The sequence below is a fragment of the Terrapene carolina genome, unplaced genomic scaffold (assembly GCF_002925995.2).
Source record: "Terrapene carolina triunguis isolate 2854851 unplaced genomic scaffold, T_m_triunguis-2.0 Scaffold212, whole genome shotgun sequence".
Taxonomy (NCBI): Eukaryota; Metazoa; Chordata; order Testudines; family Emydidae; genus Terrapene; species Terrapene triunguis.
Window position 1 is genome coordinate 11080530 of NW_020664563.1, and position 19318 is coordinate 11099847.

General features: G+C 45.2%; 1 protein-coding gene across 2 annotated transcripts in view; it reads left to right on the top strand.

The window, feature by feature from the left end:
* The window catches only part of LOC113407534 (ras GTPase-activating protein nGAP-like), a 279190-nt gene that overhangs the window by 121057 nt on the left and 138815 nt on the right, over positions 1–19318 (top strand). For both annotated transcript variants that reach the window (XM_026656145.2, XM_026656146.2), the window contains exon 2: positions 11595–11722. In XM_026656145.2, coding sequence (XP_026511930.1) covers positions 11595–11722 — 128 coding nt within the window. The remainder of the gene's footprint in view (positions 1–11594; positions 11723–19318) is intronic.

Here is a 19318-nt window from a genome sequence, read left to right on the forward strand (position 1 = left end):
TAAAATGAGATAGTGGTCAGCATCTACAGCTGTAGGATTTCTCTCTACTGGTAGTTCAAAGGTGGGAAAGAGGGGAGGAGATCAAACCACTTTTACCCCAGGGTGATATTTAGCTCTGGCCCTTAGACCTCCTAAGAAAAGTTCTCTGCCTCCACTTTCTCCAGGGAGAAGTGTCATCAGGGAGCTACTCAGAACTTGGTGGCTATGTAGTAGGGCATATAATCTTTTATAATCTTTTCTTCAGTTTAATAAAATCTCTCTGCTTTTGAGAAATTGAGTGTGTATTGCAAACTAAGTGGGAATTTAACTTGCTGAGAGTGAGTGCATTTAATACTTGGGAGTGAAGGAGAGGTAAAAACTCAGTGGTCTGAGGCACAGAATGACAGCTGAAGAGGTGGGAAGGAGAATCCACTTAGCATTGTGGGCAGGGTCATACTGATGGCTTTGAGTGACTGCAAGTTATTTGAAGTTCTGGGTATCCTTGGAAACACAAACTGTTATACGAATGGGAGCTTCTGTTTTGATGATGTCATGAGGTTTACAGAATCGTACAATGAGCCTCTTGTTTGCAGACCTGCACCAGAAGGTTGTGCTGGATTTGAAACATGCCTGCATGCTCTGTAGGATTCCAGTCTTAATTGTGTTACGTTTTTTGGGGTTCTACAGGTTGGGCTGTGAAGCAACCTTTGATTAGTCCCTGGATTTTAAGGGCTCACAAAGATGTTAGGTTTTTTTTTCCTCTCCTGATTCTCATTCTGTTTTTCATTACTGGTGCCTACCAACTTTACAAGACTTGAAACTCAATGGAAGACAGACAAGAGAAATGAGGATCAGTTACTCTTTTCTAGTTTAGCAATAGGCTGTGCAGCGTGTAAGAAGCTTATAGAGCTCAGCAGCATTCAAGCTAATTGACCAGCTTTAAACTGCCATTAAGAGTTTCCTCACCTTTGCTAAAGAGCTGAGCTGTGAACTGAGAAGCTTTCTCTGCAGTAATTGAAATCCTGCTGTCAGGCTGGTGATTGAGCTGTCTTAGACCAACTGTAACTCTCCTTAATTTTGCTTCTGCTTCTAACTGCTTAGGCCTGGCCTGTGGAGCTGACATGAGGGCCGCTGTCTAGCTTGGCAGAACAATATGATACACTCAGCATCTGTCAGTTAGGCTAATGTTAAGCCCTTAAGATGGGTGGCCAACCTGTGGCTCCGGAGCCACATGCGGCTCTTCAGAGGTTAATAATGCGGCTCCTTGTGTAGGCACCGACTCCAGGACTGGAGCTACAGTTGCCAACTTTCCAATGTGCCGGTGGGGTGCTCACTGTTCAACCCCTGGCTCTGCTACAGGCCCTGCCCCCACTCTACCCCTTCCCACCCCCTCCCCTGAGCCTGCCATGCCCTCGCTCCTCCCCCACCCCCCCAGTCTCCTGCATGCCACGAAACAGCTGATTGGGAGGTCTAGGGAGGGAGGGGGAGGCGCTGATCAGCTGGGCTGCCAGTGGGTGAGGCGCGCTGGGAGCGGGGGGGAGGGAAGGGGAGGGGAGGAGCTGATGGGGGGCTGCTGATGTATTACTGTGGCTCTTTGGCAATGTACATTGGTAAATTCTGGCTCCTTCTCAGGCTCAGGTTGACCACCCCGTCTTAAGACTTGGGTCTCCTTTTGTTAGAACAACTCCAGGGCTTTCCTTCAGAAGAAAATACCTCAGAGAGGCTACTCCTGTGTATTTTAGCAATATAAACAATGCCTTGCAGCTTAATGCAGTTTGTTCTAAAGCAGTTGAGTACTGTTAGGCAAAAACTTGTGATACTAAACATTAGGGGCTGAGGCTGGTTAATACACTAGTTTACCCCATTGGAAGATCTAGAATATTAACGTGGCTTAAGTCGTAAGTAAGAGATTGGTGCTTTTGGCTTAGTTTCTACTGGACAGTTGACAAGGTTGCAAAAACAACTGCCAAAGTGTCAGTCTCTTCTCAGGGGAGACTCATGACATAACTGGGAATAGCACAGATGTTGCAAATCAGCATTGAGGTAAATTGGCAGAGCCATCTGGGAGCTCAGCTGAATAGGTATACTTACCATGCCTGACTTTAACAGGGCTGTTAATCATCTATCCTTTTCCTTGAAAGGGTTTTTCCAGTGCCTGTGAAACAGTTCTGCTTTTCCTATTTAAAGAAAAAACTTGGCAAGTAGTTTCAGCAACATCAGGAAGGAGCTGCCTGCTGCCTTTGCTGCTCTCATTGCTGAGACGGAGCAGGCATGTACTTAATTATTTACAGGTTTGTTTTTGTTTTCCATCTTTAATTGCGAAGGAGCTCCTGGTGGGACTGGAGCAACTTGATATGCATGAAAGTGACTGCTACATACTTCAACCCATCACCTCACTGGACCATCTTAAATTTTGTATGCAGAAAATATCTACCAGAAAACTTTAGGAATTTTCACAAACTTTGATCTTGTTTCCTAAAACTCCAGAGGGAGTTCCCTACTTTTCCTGTGTTGAGACCAGACTGCTTCTGTGTTGAGAGAGATGGAGAAGACAGCTGACTGCTCTTGGTGCAGACATAGCAGATTTCCTTGTAAGCATTCAGGCTTTCCAACTGTTGTAGAAAGACTGGTGCAGATTGAATCACATCAGTACATCTCATGGGAGATGTGGACAAACCCTCTTTAAATGGAAAATGAGGCAAACGCCTGTAAGTGATTGGTCACCAGGCACAAATGATGGAGCACATCATATCTGAATGTCCCCTTCGGCCGGGGCCTGAAGGACATTCACCAGCTCACTGCTGCGGCAAATCTAGATATAAATTTGTAATCATTGCTACCTACCCAAGCCATATGAAAGAAGACTTGTTGGTAGCCACTGTGACTCTCCTAAAATTGGTCATCACTAGTACAGATACAAAGATTCCTCATTTCTAATAGAGGACAGAAGAGCTTCAAACCACAGTTAAAGATATGGAGATTAAGATCAAGTAGGAGATGCATTACCTAGCATCCAAAATGAGGGACCTAGAAAACTGAAGCAGATGCTGCAGCCTATGTATTGGTATCCCAGAATCCTCAGAAGAAATAAGTAAGGTAGCCTTTTACAAACTACTTTCTGAATGTAGCTTTCCCACTACAAGCTCCTACCAAATACTGAGAGTGAGTGATCTTATTAGGCTGCTGGCTCTTAAACCTAGGTCAGGTGAAAAATACAAGCAATAACCTGCAAATTTCAAAAATGTTGTAAAGACAAATTCATGTAAGTATACAGGAAAATTAAAAGGAATGTTTGGTCATCAAATATTTGTCTGGATCTCAGTGTGGAATTGATGACTGAATGGAAATACTGAGTGGAAACAAGTATAGATCTTCCCTGAGCAGTTATGGTGTTTCAGCTGGCCATATGGCCCCCATCCTCCACAGTGAGAAACATATTTTTTTGTGTGTGTGACACAGAGGAACTAGAGACGGAAGCTCTGGCTCCTGACTGGTCATGTCTGTTTCGTTTTGGGGTCCACCCACACCAGTAAGGGGTTCTGTCACTGCATGCCTGGTATATTTTTGGGGCCCTTTGTACTGTGCAGCTGCGTTTCAGTTCCCTGACACCAGCAGCCTGCCCACCAGCATATGGTTTCACCCTGGCTCTCATCAGCCTAGTAAATCTCTGCAGGGTGACACCAACAGCCCTTCCAGTTCTGGGTCTCCCCAGATACATTCTCCTTGACTTCTGAATTACGAGACAGTCTGCCTGATCCCCTCTGGTTCATCACCCCGAAGGGTGAAACCAGCCATCCCCCGGTTATCAGTTCACTTTGGCATACACACTGCACACAGTTTGCTTGGGATAAAAATAAACAAAAAGTTTATTTAATAGAAAAATCTCAGATTCAAAGATGAAATAGTAAGGGGAAGCAAACATATGCATGTTGCACAGAAAATCAACATCTGCAACTGCACACTTTACTCTTTTACGTTAGATAAATCCCCCTTTCTAGTAAATTACCTATTACCTTAAAACAGATTCCCAACTTACCACTCAGCTCTAGGAGGGATCCAGCATTCCCAGACAGCCTTGAGATTGTCCCCCAGGTTCTGGGTGGTGATCAGTTCATACCCCTTCCATTTTAAAAAGGGTTTGCAGTTTTCTTCAGCCGCTAGAGATATTCAAAGTGGGGAAAACTCCCTCTTTTCTTAGTTTCCAAAGTCTGGGATTTTCTTTTCAGTTACAAGCATATTCCCATTTCCTTTGATGTTTCCTCATAGTTTTTTCCTGGGCTTGCACAATGGCTAGGTGCTTAAAGTCCGTTTCATCTGCCCTCCCTGCCTTATTGCTCCACTGCGCAGTTGTGAGGTGATGCTGAAGTTGCACCACAATCACAATTTTCTGTATACACATACACACACATTCATAACCATAACCTGCACACGTATTTCAGAATGACTGTTAAGTTCAGTGCATTACAAGCTGTCATAGAAGACCTTTATTTGTAGTAAAATAACATTATGCAATCAATTGTTTTAACTGCTTATTTTTTGGGGAGGATTAAACCTTCTGTTTGGGATGTCTGGACCCTGTCACAGTGACTCACATGGATTCCTCCTTGTCTGATACGGTCCTAAAGTGTGGGAGGCAGGGGGGAATCAGTATTTTAGACCATGCCTCGTTCCTTTTTGGTCATGGATCTGTCCCTGGTTATCTGAAGTCCAAGAAAATGCAAGTGATCAACTAATAGATTACCTTTGCAGGATTGCCCAATGCGAGAGGCGCTTAAGGAAGCCGTAGAGGATAAGCTTTGGATTCCAGCCCCAATGGCACCGTGGCAAGGTCAAGCCATTAACTGTAGGTGCTGCCCGCTTCTTAACAGTTGTATTTTAATGCCATCAACATTTTGACATCTTTGTTCAGTGGAAAATGGATTTTCCAGGTAGTCTTGATTGCAAGCAGTTGGGGTAAGAAGGCCTGACCGATCACAAATGCTGATGGTCTGACAAAGTTGTCATCTTTCCAATCTCCCACCCTCAGTGTCACATTTCTATACAAGTATCTAGGCATCTATCAGCACCAGCAGCTGCCAGAGGAAAATGACTAGATTCAGTTCAAATGGAGTTGTGTGCATGTTCATGTTTGTTGGATGCAGGTACTAAATATAACAGAAGGAATTAGTGCTGGACACTCATCTTTGTAATAATGTCCTATGTAAACGGAGTGCCTTTCATCCCAAAGGATCCCCACATGCTTTACACATTTAAAATAATACATAATCCACACGGATCTTTTCACCTACCATTCCAATTCAGCTGCCTCTTGATTGAAACATGGCCACACCATTTCTCATCCAAAACGGCTGTGTGAATGTTATATCTGCAAGTGGAATCCTTGATAGGGCCAAATTGTGATGTAACCAAAACACCAGGGTTAGCAGCTCTACTTTGGTGTGGTGTATCAATCATGTCTTTAATTACCACAAATGGTCAGAGCTAGGTTTTACTTCTCCTCAGACTGCATCTGCAGCCCTATAGTACCCCCAGTGCCATGCTGGGACATTGTTTAAGTATCTGTACTGACTTGGAGAAGTTTGCCATCTATTGATTCCCCAAAACCACTTAATGGAGCACCCTAACTTTTCCTTGGAATACTTCCTTCTACCTCAGCCTTGCTTATCTTGAGAAATGTGACACATCTTTTTTAATCAAGATTTGGGAATCTGAGAAACAATAAACGCAAGGTAGAGCCATGTGAACACATGATAGTATATTCTTCACTGTGCTTTTCCTAATGTCCTGTCAGAGCCCATGCTCCTTAAGATTTCTCTCCTATACCCCAGAGCTTGTTCACTCATCTTTTAACTGTGCCACACCTGCCTGGACACCTGTGATTGCTTTCCTGCTTAAAGCTCTCAGATCTAGTTGTCTCTAAATTTTTCAACCCTGTACTCCTCCAGTATAGTCGATCCCTGCAACTCTTCCTCTAAAAGTTATGTGGCTGCATGAGATGGTTAAATACAGTGTAACTACCTGTTTTCTAGGTATTGTTGTTTGTGTGTCACGTCAGTGGCTTCTTTTAAAGCAATGCTATCTTAGTAGAAGCTTAAGCTGCTTATGTGGGGCAAGAGAATGAAATGCAATGACATACAAACATATTTCACCCCCTCTTTCTTCATTTCTTTACTTTTATATCATTAGCTTAATCACTTTCCAAGTTTGGGTTCAGTCCTATAAAGGTTCCTGTGCATCAGAGCCTAGTCTTTGTGGGACTTCACTGCACTAGCCAGGCTTGAAGTATCGGTTTCAGGTCAAAGGCAGGGTGAAGGTTCAGGTTGATGCTTATTTTAACTTAACTGCTTTGCCTGTACATATTTGTAAGAGTAGGGGGTGCTGACAGGCTCTCAGCTGACAGCATTTACCCAAAGCCCTCTGAGAGTCTGTCGCCATGGTAAGTATATCAAATATCATGAAAACACTGACACTATTTAAATGAACCTGTTGTCAAAAGGTGTGTTAGTGCTCCCACTAGTTATATATAAAAAATAACCTCCCTGTGGGCTCACTTTGCCGTTAATTTAGTTATGAAGGAATTGCCAACCAGCTGTATCAGAAACATTAGGGGGTGAAAACCTGGCCCCGTTGAAATTAGTGAGAGTTTTGGCATTGACTTCAGTGAGGCCAGGATTTTAACCTAAGAGTGTATTGTAAGAATGAGCTTTCTTTGACAACTCAGAGGAGGGCTGCTTTTTGCTGCTGGGATATTGGTATTTTTTAATAACAAAAAATTCAAACCTCTCCCCAACAGGTTGAGAACTACTTAGTAATTTAAAAAAATGTTTGCTGTTAATTTGATCAGCATTGAAACGGAAATTCTCAAATATCTCAGGGCTTTGTAAACATTTCTAAATTATGCTTTAGGTCCCACTCCAGTTTAAGCTGCTCTCTCACCCTTTAATCTTGCATGTATACGAACCTGGAACCAAAGTATGGAGTTTTTGTTGTTTGTTTGTTTGTTTAAATTCAGAACTAGGGAAGCAAAGATTTTTTTTTTAAATGGGTATAATCAGGAATAATGTGACTTTCAAAGCAAATAAACTCCAGTGTCTGAAGTAATGTCCTGATTTTCCCTTTGGTAATCAGAGAGAGAGAGAGATGACCTTGGGTCAGGATATGTGCAGACTTTTGTCTATTTTGGGCTGACTTAATGCGCATTAAAAATGCACATGGTTTTAATGCAAAATTCCTCAATCTGAGAATTTTTTTTGTTAGGGTCACCCCCTTTTAAATACTAAAAATATCTCCTCTTATTTGCATAACACTACATATTTTTGCTGGCATTGTTAAGGGAGAGGAGATGCTCTCTTGTTACTGCAACAAAAGGGCACATTGAGACCAAATGACATTGAGGCATGTGTTAACTTCTGGAAATCATTCTCTAATTATATAATACTGAGAACTGGCTTTGGGAAATTTGCTAGACTTCTCCTGTTTTGAATGCTGTTTGAGTAATATTTTTAAAATGCTGCATGCTCATAATGGAACGATGCAGAAATGCACCCACTTATACTACAGGTACCCATCCCAAAAAAAACTACGAAAGCACCCTTCAGCTCTCACAAAGCGTCACACCTCTTTCTGGAGGGACCAACTTGGACACTGGCTCTTTCTCTCCCTTCCTCTGCTCCCTACACTAAATCATACCCCTTTGTTTGCCCTGTCATGGTAAATCCATTGTTCACATTCATAGATGCCTTCTAGTTTGAGAATGATAATGTACGAGCTGCCATCCGGCTGAATAGAAGGAGGCTTTGTGGATATTTATAGACATGCTGAATGGAATTTCCAAAGCCATGGAAAAAAGAACAATGCAGTTGTAGATCTTCTGGTAGGTCAGGTGATGTGACAGGCGTGCAGTGATGCTCTCCTCAGTTTAGCAGGGGAGTATGTACAGAAAAAGAAGTTCTGTTTTTTTAAGCTCGTTACTCAACTGATATTAGCATTTGAAGGGTCATAGGGCATGATCTTTGATCCTGTGAGTAGGCCAACTGATCTATTTTTTTGAATGCCTGATTGTAAGAATGCAGAATGGAATGGATTGCATCAGACTATAGGGGGAAAATCTCTCATCAGTGCTTGCATTTTTAGGTGCCCGGCTTAACACGTTGATACTCTGCATAACGTCTGCAGGATTTAGAATAGGGGTCAGTTTTCCAGATGCGCCTTTCTAGTCCATATTTCATATTTACTTCAGGTCCAAACGCTTAGCAGAGCTACACAACTGCATTCTTGAATAAATTACCTTCAGGAGAGACTTTGGCCTTCCAAATGTTATGCTTTCTTATATGAGCTGATTCCTTCCCAAAATGGCCCCACACTGAGAAATGAAGTAGCCCCGGCTTTGAACCTTTCCCCAGGAGAAGATGTGCAACGTTATCGTTAGTGAGAAATCCCTATTTTGTTATCTAATTTTCCACAATTCTTCAAACACCAGGTGGCAATTTACTCCTATGGTTGCTAACTTGAGAGGTTGATTTTTATGTACTGAAATCCTTTTCGTCCCCATTATTCAGTACTACTTAACCTCTTGAAGTTCAAATGTAAGATAAAAGCGTAGATGAGGAATACAAGAAAACAGAACCTCAGAGTTTATGAACCACTGTGCATCTTTGACACTGCTAGTGCACTGTCATAGGTTTGCATGGTCTTTGAAAACACTTAAGTCCCAAATAGTCTGTAGTCTACACTAGTAAAATACCTCACAGACAAGCTTTTGCACAAGCTCTGGAGAGATCAGCCACCTTGGAAGACCCACTAAAAATGAGTAAGGTGGATAGGGATATTGCTTGCCACAGAAACAGAGGCCATTCTGGGTACAGTACACAAATTAGTACCAAGAAATATCATTTTATCATGGTGCATTCTCGGTCTAATTTGCATTTAGTTTCCCATGGATCTGCAAGATAGGCTTTCTGCTGGTTCCTAGAATGTGGACATCCAAATTGTGGCCTCCAAAGTTGCAAAAAAAAAAAAAAAAAAATGTACTTGAAGTCACTCTCCACTGTCTTACTGCAGGTACTGTTGTACAGTCAGAATGAAGAGATGACAGAGCTGTGTGCTGACATTCATTGCTCTTCACTGATGTACATTCCCTGTTGGCTACTGGCAGCTCCTTATACCAAGATGGCATATTACATTGCCAGCAGTTGGTGCGGAAAGCTGTTCTGACGTAGCTAACCCACTTGACAGCATGACTGTGGCTGGCCCACTCTGCCTGATGCTCAGTTAAGAACTGTAGTTGTTAGTGCTTTGGGAGATGTTATTCTAGTCTATAAATCGTATGGGCTGAGTGTAGAAATATTGGATGCTATACTGGTGAAGCCTACATTTAGTGGAAATTATAATGCAAGCGATTTTGCATTTTGCAACTCGCATTTAGCTTCTACACCAAAAAAAAATAAGTCTGAGTAACATGGTTTTGGGTTTTTTGTGATTGTCTAAGTTAAAAACGAGTAAGGGGTTTTTGTGTGCACGCTTGATACAACCACATCAAGTAAAATCCTGTTTCACAAACCTTAGTTTGTTAATGGCAAAAAAAAAAAAAAAAAACCATTTGGAGGTGTAATGTTCTAATTTTTTAGACTGAGCTGTGTATGTGCTCCTCAATATTAGGATAGTCTATGGTGGTCAGACCATGTTTCACGATGATAGAGATTGTCTCATTTAACTGAGTCTCCTAAACAGGATTTTGAAGAATGTTGAAATACACAGAAATTAATTGTGCTTCAGAATTGCTCTAAACTATAGTAAATCAAGCCTATGTTGCAAGAGTCAGGTAGCGTAGCACATAGACATGAATTTATTGGCAGATTCAATACTAATCATTTCATGAAATATTCCCTAAAAAAATGTAGATGTTTTCTGAATGGTCAGAAAAATCCTACTGTAACAGTCTTTATCTGTGCCCTGAAAACTTGGCTCAGGTTAAGAGTCAGTGTTTTCAAGCTGGCAGATTCAGAAAATTTAGAGCTAAAGATTATATTTACCTATTTGAAAAATGTATACAGATATTAACTCTTCTCACATGCATATAATGCTTTTACTAGTGTATATAGAAATTCAGAGTGTGTACAGCTTCTGATATGGACTGCATCTTTGAGGGCTAAATATTTAATTCTAACATGACAGTCTTGGCTTATACTCTACTTTCCTCCTAAGATTGATTGAATGCTGCAGTGTCTGAGGATTTGCTGGCCTCTAGCGGGGAAGATACAAAAGTCCTAAAAACTGTAACATATTTTAGCTCTGTACGAGTCAGTTTTAATTGTGGGTTGTTAGTGAAAGGAAAGGAGCATTAGGAATCATTTGGATCTCAGCAGAGATAAAGCAGTGTAAAACTTGAATGTAAACTAGCAACAAAATTTAATGTTACAAAATAGCCAACATGCCTGACACTTGGAACTGTGTAAAGAGGTTCTTTGCATGTATGTTTCCTAAATTTTGATAAATTAGAGTACCCAGGGCTGTATATTCTTCCTCAGATAGATGTGCTCATTGAGACTTGAACAGCAGTCTTGACCTTTACTACCATTATTTCAACTGAGGGGTTCCCACAAAACTTTTAACAGCGTACCTTAATCCTTACCTATATCCTCTACATTAACAATACCAAGCCAGCAATAGCTCTGTCCAGTCACATCACTCCTGATGTGCAGCACCTCCTGCTGTTCCGGACTTGGCTGCTCCTGAGCGGAGACTGCCATGCATGGTGTGTGTTTCGTGACACAGATGCACACGTTTAAGTTTTAGTCAAGACAATAGGTGTGATATCTTGCCCAGTCTTGGAGAAAGCTTGTTGGTGATAAGATGCACAATGCATCGGTATTTAGTGCATATAATTTTAATGGGAAACAAAACAAGTTTTAAAAATAAATGTGCTCAGCCCACTAGACCACTTTGCCTCTCAACACTGGGAACCAGGCAGGCGTGAATTCTATTCCTAATTCTGCCACTGAGTCACTGTATGACTTTGGGCAAACTTTTATGTCTCTGTCTTTACAATCTTTATAATGGAGAGTGACTTCGTGTCCGTCCCCCCCCCATTTTGGAAGGGAAGCCTCTCAGTATTAGAGAAGGAACTGCTGGCAGGACATTCTCAGTGAAGAGCACTCTGCTTTGGACTCTACATCCACCATAGTCTGAAGTAGCCTGCATTTATTAACTTTTAAGGCAAGGCTTAAGGCCTGTGTGTTTACTCAGGTTTTTAAGGAGGGAGAGGCGATAAGGGCTGATGTTTATAAGGGACAACGGGATTGAGTATGGAAGCTGCTGCTTTTACTTTTGTTCCAGTTTTTTTAGTTCTTAGCACAGTCACTTAGAGGTGCCTCAGGTGCTTTTGATTTGTTACAGATCTATTATAAATAAAAATAAACGTGTTAATATTTGTACTGTGATCTATACAAAGTTCCACACAGCTGACTTGTAGAAGAAGAGTAGACTGTTTAATATACTGAAACATGCACTCTTTTTAAATACACTTTGCAGTTTTACACTATTTCTATCTACAGAGACTCAAAAGCACAAGAAGATGGCTAATTAAGCTCTCTAACGTTTCTGTTTTTCTTTCACAGATGTGAAAGGGCCACCTACCCACAGACTGTCCTGCGGCCAGTCTCCCTACACTGAAACTACAACATGGGAGAGAAAATATTGCATCCTGACGGACAGTCAGCTGGTGCTGCTCAACAGGGAGAAGGAGGTGAGACACACTGCCGATGCCAAAGGGATTTCTCCTTTTGAATGTATTTGTCAAACAGTCAGAGAGCGTTTCTCTTCCTCTCTGATTAAGGGGGTCATGACTGCAGTTGAGTGTATAGCTCAGGGGAAGCTAAAATGGTATTAGTGGTGGTAGGAGATAGAGTATTGTCTCTATTAATGTACTGAGAAGAGAAGATGCTGTCTGCAAACTTCATATTATGTTGTCATTTTTGCTATAGTCAGCTGGGAGGAGAGGGAAGCTGAGATAGGGTTTGCCATTTTCTCTTGGTAAACTGGACAAATGATAGGTGTCACTGGCAAAAGATGCTCAAAGCTGTTACAGCCTTCTTCACTGTAGCTGTAAATTCATTATTTGTGTCGGTGGGATACATGGTATGGTGACGTGGTATAAAGACTATCTCAGCATGATTCAGGGATAGCTACATACTTCACTCACCTTGTTCCAGCCACAGGCTGATAGAACCTTTACCCTACACCACACTATCATGTAGTCTGTATGTCAAACATTAGAGGAAAACCTATTACAAATGTGCTAGTTTTAAAGATTTTGTTCAGACTGTTTTTGTACCCTTCTGCCTGTAAAGCTAGTCTCCTCTACTTACCATGAAACCAACCATACAGTTCTCAGAAGGAGCTGTAGGAACCTCTTAAAAAGTGGCCTAAAAATGGTTTTAAGGCCCAGGATTCCATAGCTCCAGCAGTGAGAGAGGAATTTCCATGTTCCTCTGCTTTAAAGCTTGCATATCTGTCGCTGCACAGTCTCAAGATATCAGGCCTGAAAACCTATCACTGATGCAGCAGCACTGGATATTGTCCATCTTGTGCTTTGATCAGTGTAAGTTGTTCTGGGATCTAGAATATTGGAAGTAGTCTCTTGGGAGATGTAGCCAGTGAGGTGGTCAAAGATATATGAAAAACTGTAGATGCATGTGAAAAAATTCATTTACCACACGGTTCTGCAGTTTGTCACATGGATGTGAATGGTATGTGGATTTATAACAACACTTTAAGTCACTAAAGAAAATCATGGGCATGGAGGAACTAATACTATCCATGTACTAATCCCAGTTACACTCTGCATAAGAGAAACATACCTCACAAAATGTAAATTGAAACACACTAGGTTAAATCACAAATAACTATCTGAAGGCTGTTTTTGAACACTAATCACATAATAATTGGGTGTTTATTTCAGTTACAAAGGTCAGTTAGGAAGGTTTTGCAAGGATATGAGTAAGATGAATCTCTTGGCTAGAAATAAAATCATGTGGGAGAGTTATATTAGTTCATAGTATCACTAGTGTATTAAGTTAATGAGTGATATTTAAATGCTTTCCTGTTCTGCCGGTTGTGTGTCAGAAATTGAAGATTCTATATGTGGGCATACAGAACAGGGGTATTAAATATACCAGTTACAAACAAGGGAATCCAGCAGGAAAGTTAACCTTCGCAGTGTGGTCTCGGAGGAGCCTGCCAGGAGTATTGCTTTGAGAAATTACTCATCGCTTCATCCAAATTGAGCCAAGTAGACACTGCCTGTGGTACAGGTGTGACTCCATACACTGAGCATCTGACTTGTTTTAGAAGCTACAGTCTGCAGACTCAAATTTGCAATTCTGATTTTTTTGTTTTAAGTAATTGTAACTACTCTAAATGGAGAAAGAAGGGAAAGTCCTACTGGAGCCTTCAGTTGCACATAATAAAAATAGAAGGCCTCTGAATCTGTACACATGAGGGTGTGTTTCTCTGCACTTATAAAAGCACAAGTAGTTTTACAAGAAATTCTCTTGTGCAATCGTAAGGTGAAGAAACAAAGAGCTGATAAAACAGACTAATACAAAACAGCATAAGCACAAAGTGGTTTTATATCTTGAATGCTTTTTGCAATAGGTTAATCTCGGTTGTGTTTGTAGAGGACGGAAAGAAAAAATCCACTTGGTGAATTTTAATTGGCAGGTTATTCCTGCCAAAATAAAAGGTCTAGAGATGGGAGTGAACTAAGATGAAAAAAGAGAAGTCGGGAGACAAGCTTGGGTGGAGCATGTGGGATGTAGGAGGAGATTAGAGAAAACACTGTAAGTGGGACCAGAACTGTGTAGAGCCCTGAAAGTATAGGTGAGTAGCTTGAACTTGATACAAAAGGAAAGTGGAGGCTAGTGAAGGGAATGACGAAGTGGGAGAACATGTTCAGAGTAGCATGTGAGGAAGATGATCTGGGAGGTATCTTTTTGCCTAGATCAGAGGGGGATGAGGCAATCAGTGGGAAGTTGGGCAGAGAGAGAGGTTATGGTAGCGAAGGTGAAAAGTGGTGAAAGTGTTCAGCATCTATTTTTTTTTTATTTTGATCCACTAAAGTAAGAGACTTTGGGTTAAATTGGAAAGGCTCATACTAGTACGGTGTTCACTGAATGTAACGTTTTATATCCAGAAGGGGGGAAATCAGTGCATGCAGAATACAATTAGGGAAGTAAAATAAACCTTAACTGTTTCACCTGTCGCACTGGACTAACTTGCACTTCGTTTCAACACAGGGAGTGTTCTGAATGAAATGTGTAGACCTCGTGGCCATTTATAAGTAGGGAATCAAGTTGCATATGAAATTAGTATGGGGGAGGGATAGCTCAGTGGTTTGAGCACTGACCTGCTAAACCCAGGGTTGTGAGTTCAATTCTTGAGGGGGCCAGTTAGGGATCTGGGGCAAAATCAGTACTTGGTCCTGCTAGTGAGGGCAGGGTGCTGGACTTGATGACCTTTCGGGGTCCCTTCCAGTTCTATGAGATAGGTATATCTCCATATATTATTATTTCAGTATGCTTGGGGAAATGAATAGAAACATGTAATAAGACATTGGAAAAACTGCTTACAGGTATTTTTTTTTCCAGAAACACTACACAAGTACATGCATTGATTTGACTGAACAGAGTCAATGCCAAGAATTCACTGTGTGCATATATTTCACGATGCAGTTGGGTCCAATGTATCTGCAGCTACTTAGACAAAAATAAATTATGCCAGCATCACCTTGTTGGAGAGTAGGCTAACAATAAAAACTTAACACTTTGTGAACTTGTATGGAATTAAAATTGACAAGGAAGAAGAGGAGCCACCACTAAGGAAAAGAAGAGATCGAAACTCAGAAACAAGTAGAAAGAGAATAAGCCTAAGGGGGAGGGGGACACGAGCCCACGGGCTCCTCCATGAAGTGAGGAATCACTAGCCTGTGAGATGTGGACCCACTGTAAGATTTCAGATGCACTTTTATGGTGTGATAATGCCTTGCAGCATCTTCCAAGACCAGTAGAACAGGTCTAGGCTGCTTCACTTAAAAAGTTAGGGTTTTTTCCCACAATGGAAACATATACTAGATCTGATTTCCACTCTGATGTTTGGGGAGAATGTGGATCTTTCCATCATCTCAGTAAAACTTTTATGTAAGGTAAGAGCTGTGAGAGCATGTTTTTAAGATACCATAGTACAGGGCTATTCTCATAAAGGCCAAAGAAGCAGAGTTTAATTTAAGGGGTAATGGAATAGTTTAGTGCTTCTGAGGAGTGGTTGCAGATGGATAATCACACAGGACTCCCATGAGGGAGGACACAAAGGTGGGATCATGTGACAAGTAAGTGGCAGTCACGCCAGCAGGGTTGCAGTTCTTCTGGGTTCGCTGTCTGTAATGTGGCCGTTGTCTGGGTAGAATCTGTTTTGTTTTGGATTAGAAGTAGACTGGGCAAGGATGAAGAGCATTTTACATTATGCAAGATTCTTTCTGAAGCTTCTTCTCTCAGATTCCATGTTCTTTGTCTGCCTTTTTCAAGGACAAAGGGGGATAATGACCAAAGTCAAGGTGTAACTGTTGATAGTTTGGGGGGGACACAATTTAAGGTTTGGGGGGGCACCCGACTGCCCTGTACGTCGCCTCTGCTGCCCACCCCATTGTCCCTTTGCATGCTCCCCCCTCTCGTGGTTTCCTCCCTCTTTGCCCCTGAAGCCCGCTGCTCCTCTCTAACTCCCCTCCTCCTCCCTTCCCCCCCCCCCAGCGGGGCACATCCAGCTCCCAGCACTGTGCAGAGAATCAGCCCTGGCGGGAGCGCTCAGCACACCTGCAGCCTGGCTGGTGGGCTCCTTGCTCCCCCGCTGCCTCTGGCTGGTCCGGTGCCCTGGAAAAGTTCAAGACCCTCCTGCACGGGACACTACCCAGGAGAAGCCAAGCCCTGTGTGTGCCAAAGCCACCTGGAGTCTTGCAGAGCGCCGACACAGGGGAGCCTCTCTGTCCCTCAAATAAGCACTGGTGTGGGGTGGGAGGGATTTCCAGCCCATTCCTGCCCCAAATTCACAGGCTCCGCAGCAGAGCTATCTTCGCCCCTCCGCCACCCTGCTCGGCCCAGGTCCTGTCCCCCAGGAGCATGGGGCTGCTCCATCCCCTAGGCTTTGTGCCCAAGGCAGCAGCCATGTATGGTGCTGTTCCTCCTGCAGGGGGCGTCCTTCCCTGCTGAGCCACCTCTGTCCAGGCTCCATGGCGGCTGAAGCCCCTGCACAGCCCAGCACCTGCCGCTGGTTCAGGGAAGGTGGGGATGGATCTGCTGGTTTCCCCCCCAGACCAACTCCCCGCTGCTGGGCACTGTCAACAGCCCTGCCCCGCCTGCTGCCACCACCTGCTCCACTGGCCCTTACCGGCCCCAGTGTGCTGCCCAGCTGGTTGGTCTCCATGGAGAGCCCCGGGATTCCACTGCTCCTGCTGAGCCCCCTGGTTTAATAGCTCCCCAGTGCTATTGGATGCCTGGCTGGAAATGGAAGGCAGAAATCTGGGGAGGCATGTGACCTGCGTGCTTCCCCCCATGCATCGCCTCTGATATGGGGCTGCCACATCCTTTTTCCTGCCTCCTTCAACCTGTGACAAAATTTGCTTCCTGCTGGCCTCTCCTACTAGTAGCAGCAGAGGGAGCAATTTATTTTTTCCTACTTCTCTCCCCCCCCCCCCCCCCCCCCCCCCATGGCACCACCAGCGCCCTCAACAGAAGCTACAGGGAGCAAAACTTGTCACATTAATTTCTTCTTTAAAGGCACAGAACCAAATTTTCCAAAGCACCCAAGTTCAGTTTTCAAAAGAGGCTTGGGAGTAGAGATCAGAACTTTCCAACAACACTTTTTTTTTTTGTCGGAAAATGCTGATTTGTCAAAACAAACTTCAAGAATGAATGGCTAATCTCCTGATTTGAAACAAAGTTTCAGAATTGTTGAAATGTCCCGTTTTGATACTTTCTAAATAAAAGCAAAAGTTTTTTGTCTTGAAATCACTTTATGGTTTGACCTTTTAGGTAATTTATATTTTAAAAGGTAAAAAAGTTGGACAAGTAAAACAAGATTTTTAAATTTTTGTCTTGATTTGGGAAATTTTTGGATATCATGAAAATTCTCACAGGACAGGAAAACCAGTTCTTCTTCGAGTGCTTGCTCATATCCATTCCAGTTAGGTGTGCGCGCGCCGCGTGCATGATCGTCGGAAGATTTTTACCCTAGCAACCCCCGGTGGGTCGGCTGTGGAGCCCCCTGGAGTGGCGCCTTCATGGCGCTGGATATATACCCCAGCCGACCCAGCGCCCCCTCAGTTCCTTCTTACCGCCCCTGACGGTCGTTGGAACAGTGGAGCGCGGCATAGCTGATCTCCACTCTCCCTAGCTTTCTCATTCTCATTAGTGTAGATAATTGTGTATAGTTATAAAGTTCTTAGATAGTTAGTTATTTAGTTCTTGTATAGTTGTACATTGTTAGCGGGGGTTTAGGGGGTTGTCTTCCCCCCTTTTCCCCCCGGCGCACAGCCGGGCTCATGCCCAAGGCTCCTGGCTTTAAGCCGTGCGCGTCCTGCGGGAAGCACATGCCAACAAGCGACCCGCATAGTTCCTGCTTGAAGTGCCTTGGGGAGGCCCATCCCGCAGATAAGTGTCCTATCTGCAAGGCCTTCAAGCCGCGGACGAGAAAGGAGCGAGATTTCAGACTCCGACAGCTCCTGATGGAGGCGGCTCTGAGTCCGGATCCTCCTTCGGCGCGCCCTGCCCCGGCACCGAGCGCTTCGGTGCGCAGCGCCCCTGCGGCTCCGACCGGTGCGGCGGATAAACCTCGGCACCGACCGACGTCGGCACCGCGCCCGCCTCAGGGATCTCGGCGCCGATCACTCTCTCCGGGCCATAAGAAAGCCCGCAAGGCCCAGGACACGGCCGCGCCGAAGACGCCGGCTCCCCCGGTGCCGGGGGTAGAGCCGCGTCCGCCGTTGGACCGCCCAAAACAGGCGGCCCCACCGTCGACTCCGGCACCGAAGCCGTCGAGTCCGGTGCGGACTGTTTCCCCACCTAGGCTGGTGGTGGAACCTTGTCTCCCGTCCACCCCGGAGACTTTCGCAACGGCACGGGACCTGATTGCCTTCACCGAACCGGGGCCGTCACACCTTCCGGCACCGGTTGCTCCGCACCAGCTGCAGTCCAGGGGCAAGCCTGCCCTGCTGCACCCGCCGTCTCCAGCTCCAGACTCGAGGCGCCGTTCCAGGTCCCGGAGCAGGTCCCGACGCCGCTCGGAGTCCCGGCGCCGAATGTCACCTCGGCACCGGTCGTACTCGCGGCAGAGATCACCCTCGCGACGCCGTTCCACATCCCGGCACCGTCGCGACGACCGGCACCGATCGGGCTCGAGGCGGAGCTCCCGGCACCGGTACGAGCGCCGCTCGGGCTCGAGAGGCCGCTCCCGGTACCGGGCCTCCTCAAGATCTTCTTCCCGCTCCAGGTCGGGCTCTCGGCACCGGAGAGACGACCGGCACCGATCCCGATCTAGATCTCGGCACCGTTCCCCGGCACCGCGCAGGGACAGATCGCCCTACGATCGGCACCGATCGGCACCGTACCATCCGGTGCCGGCGACGGCGCGCTCGGCACCGCCGTGGCCATCGAGGTCGGCGTCCCATTCCTCGGACGCGGAGGCCACCTATCTGCAGGAGACGGCAGAGGACCCCACGCAAGGTCCTGCGCATTGGTCCTTCTGGACACCGTGGGCCTACCATCAGGCGCAAGGCGCCCCTCCATCTGCGTGCCGCTCGGCACGCTCCGAGCCCAGGGTCCCGGAGGCCACCATCTCCCGCCCTCCGCCAGGTGGCATGGAGGCGCCGGTGCCCAGACCGGCGGAGGCCCTGGCCCCAGGGGCTGCTGATGTTCACCTACAGGAGCACCTGGAGCAGGACCCGCCCTTGGACCCCTTGCCACCGGGGGGATCCTCTTCCTCCTCCCCCAATGAGGCTGTAGCGGGCACATCCGCCATGGGTCCGCCTCCTATTGACCTTAGAGCGCACCAGGACCTGTTGCGAAGGGTGGCACGCAATATGGACCTCCAGGTGCAGGAGATTGTGGAGGTTCACGACCCCATTGTGAACATCCTTTCAGCGGACGCCCCCTCTCGGGTCGCGTTGCCGCTGATCCCCACCATCCAGACCAATGCCACCACCATCTGGCAAACCCCGGCCTCGATTCCACCCACGGCCAGAGGGGTGGAGCGCAAGTACTTTGTTCCCTCCAAAGACTACGAATACCTGTACACC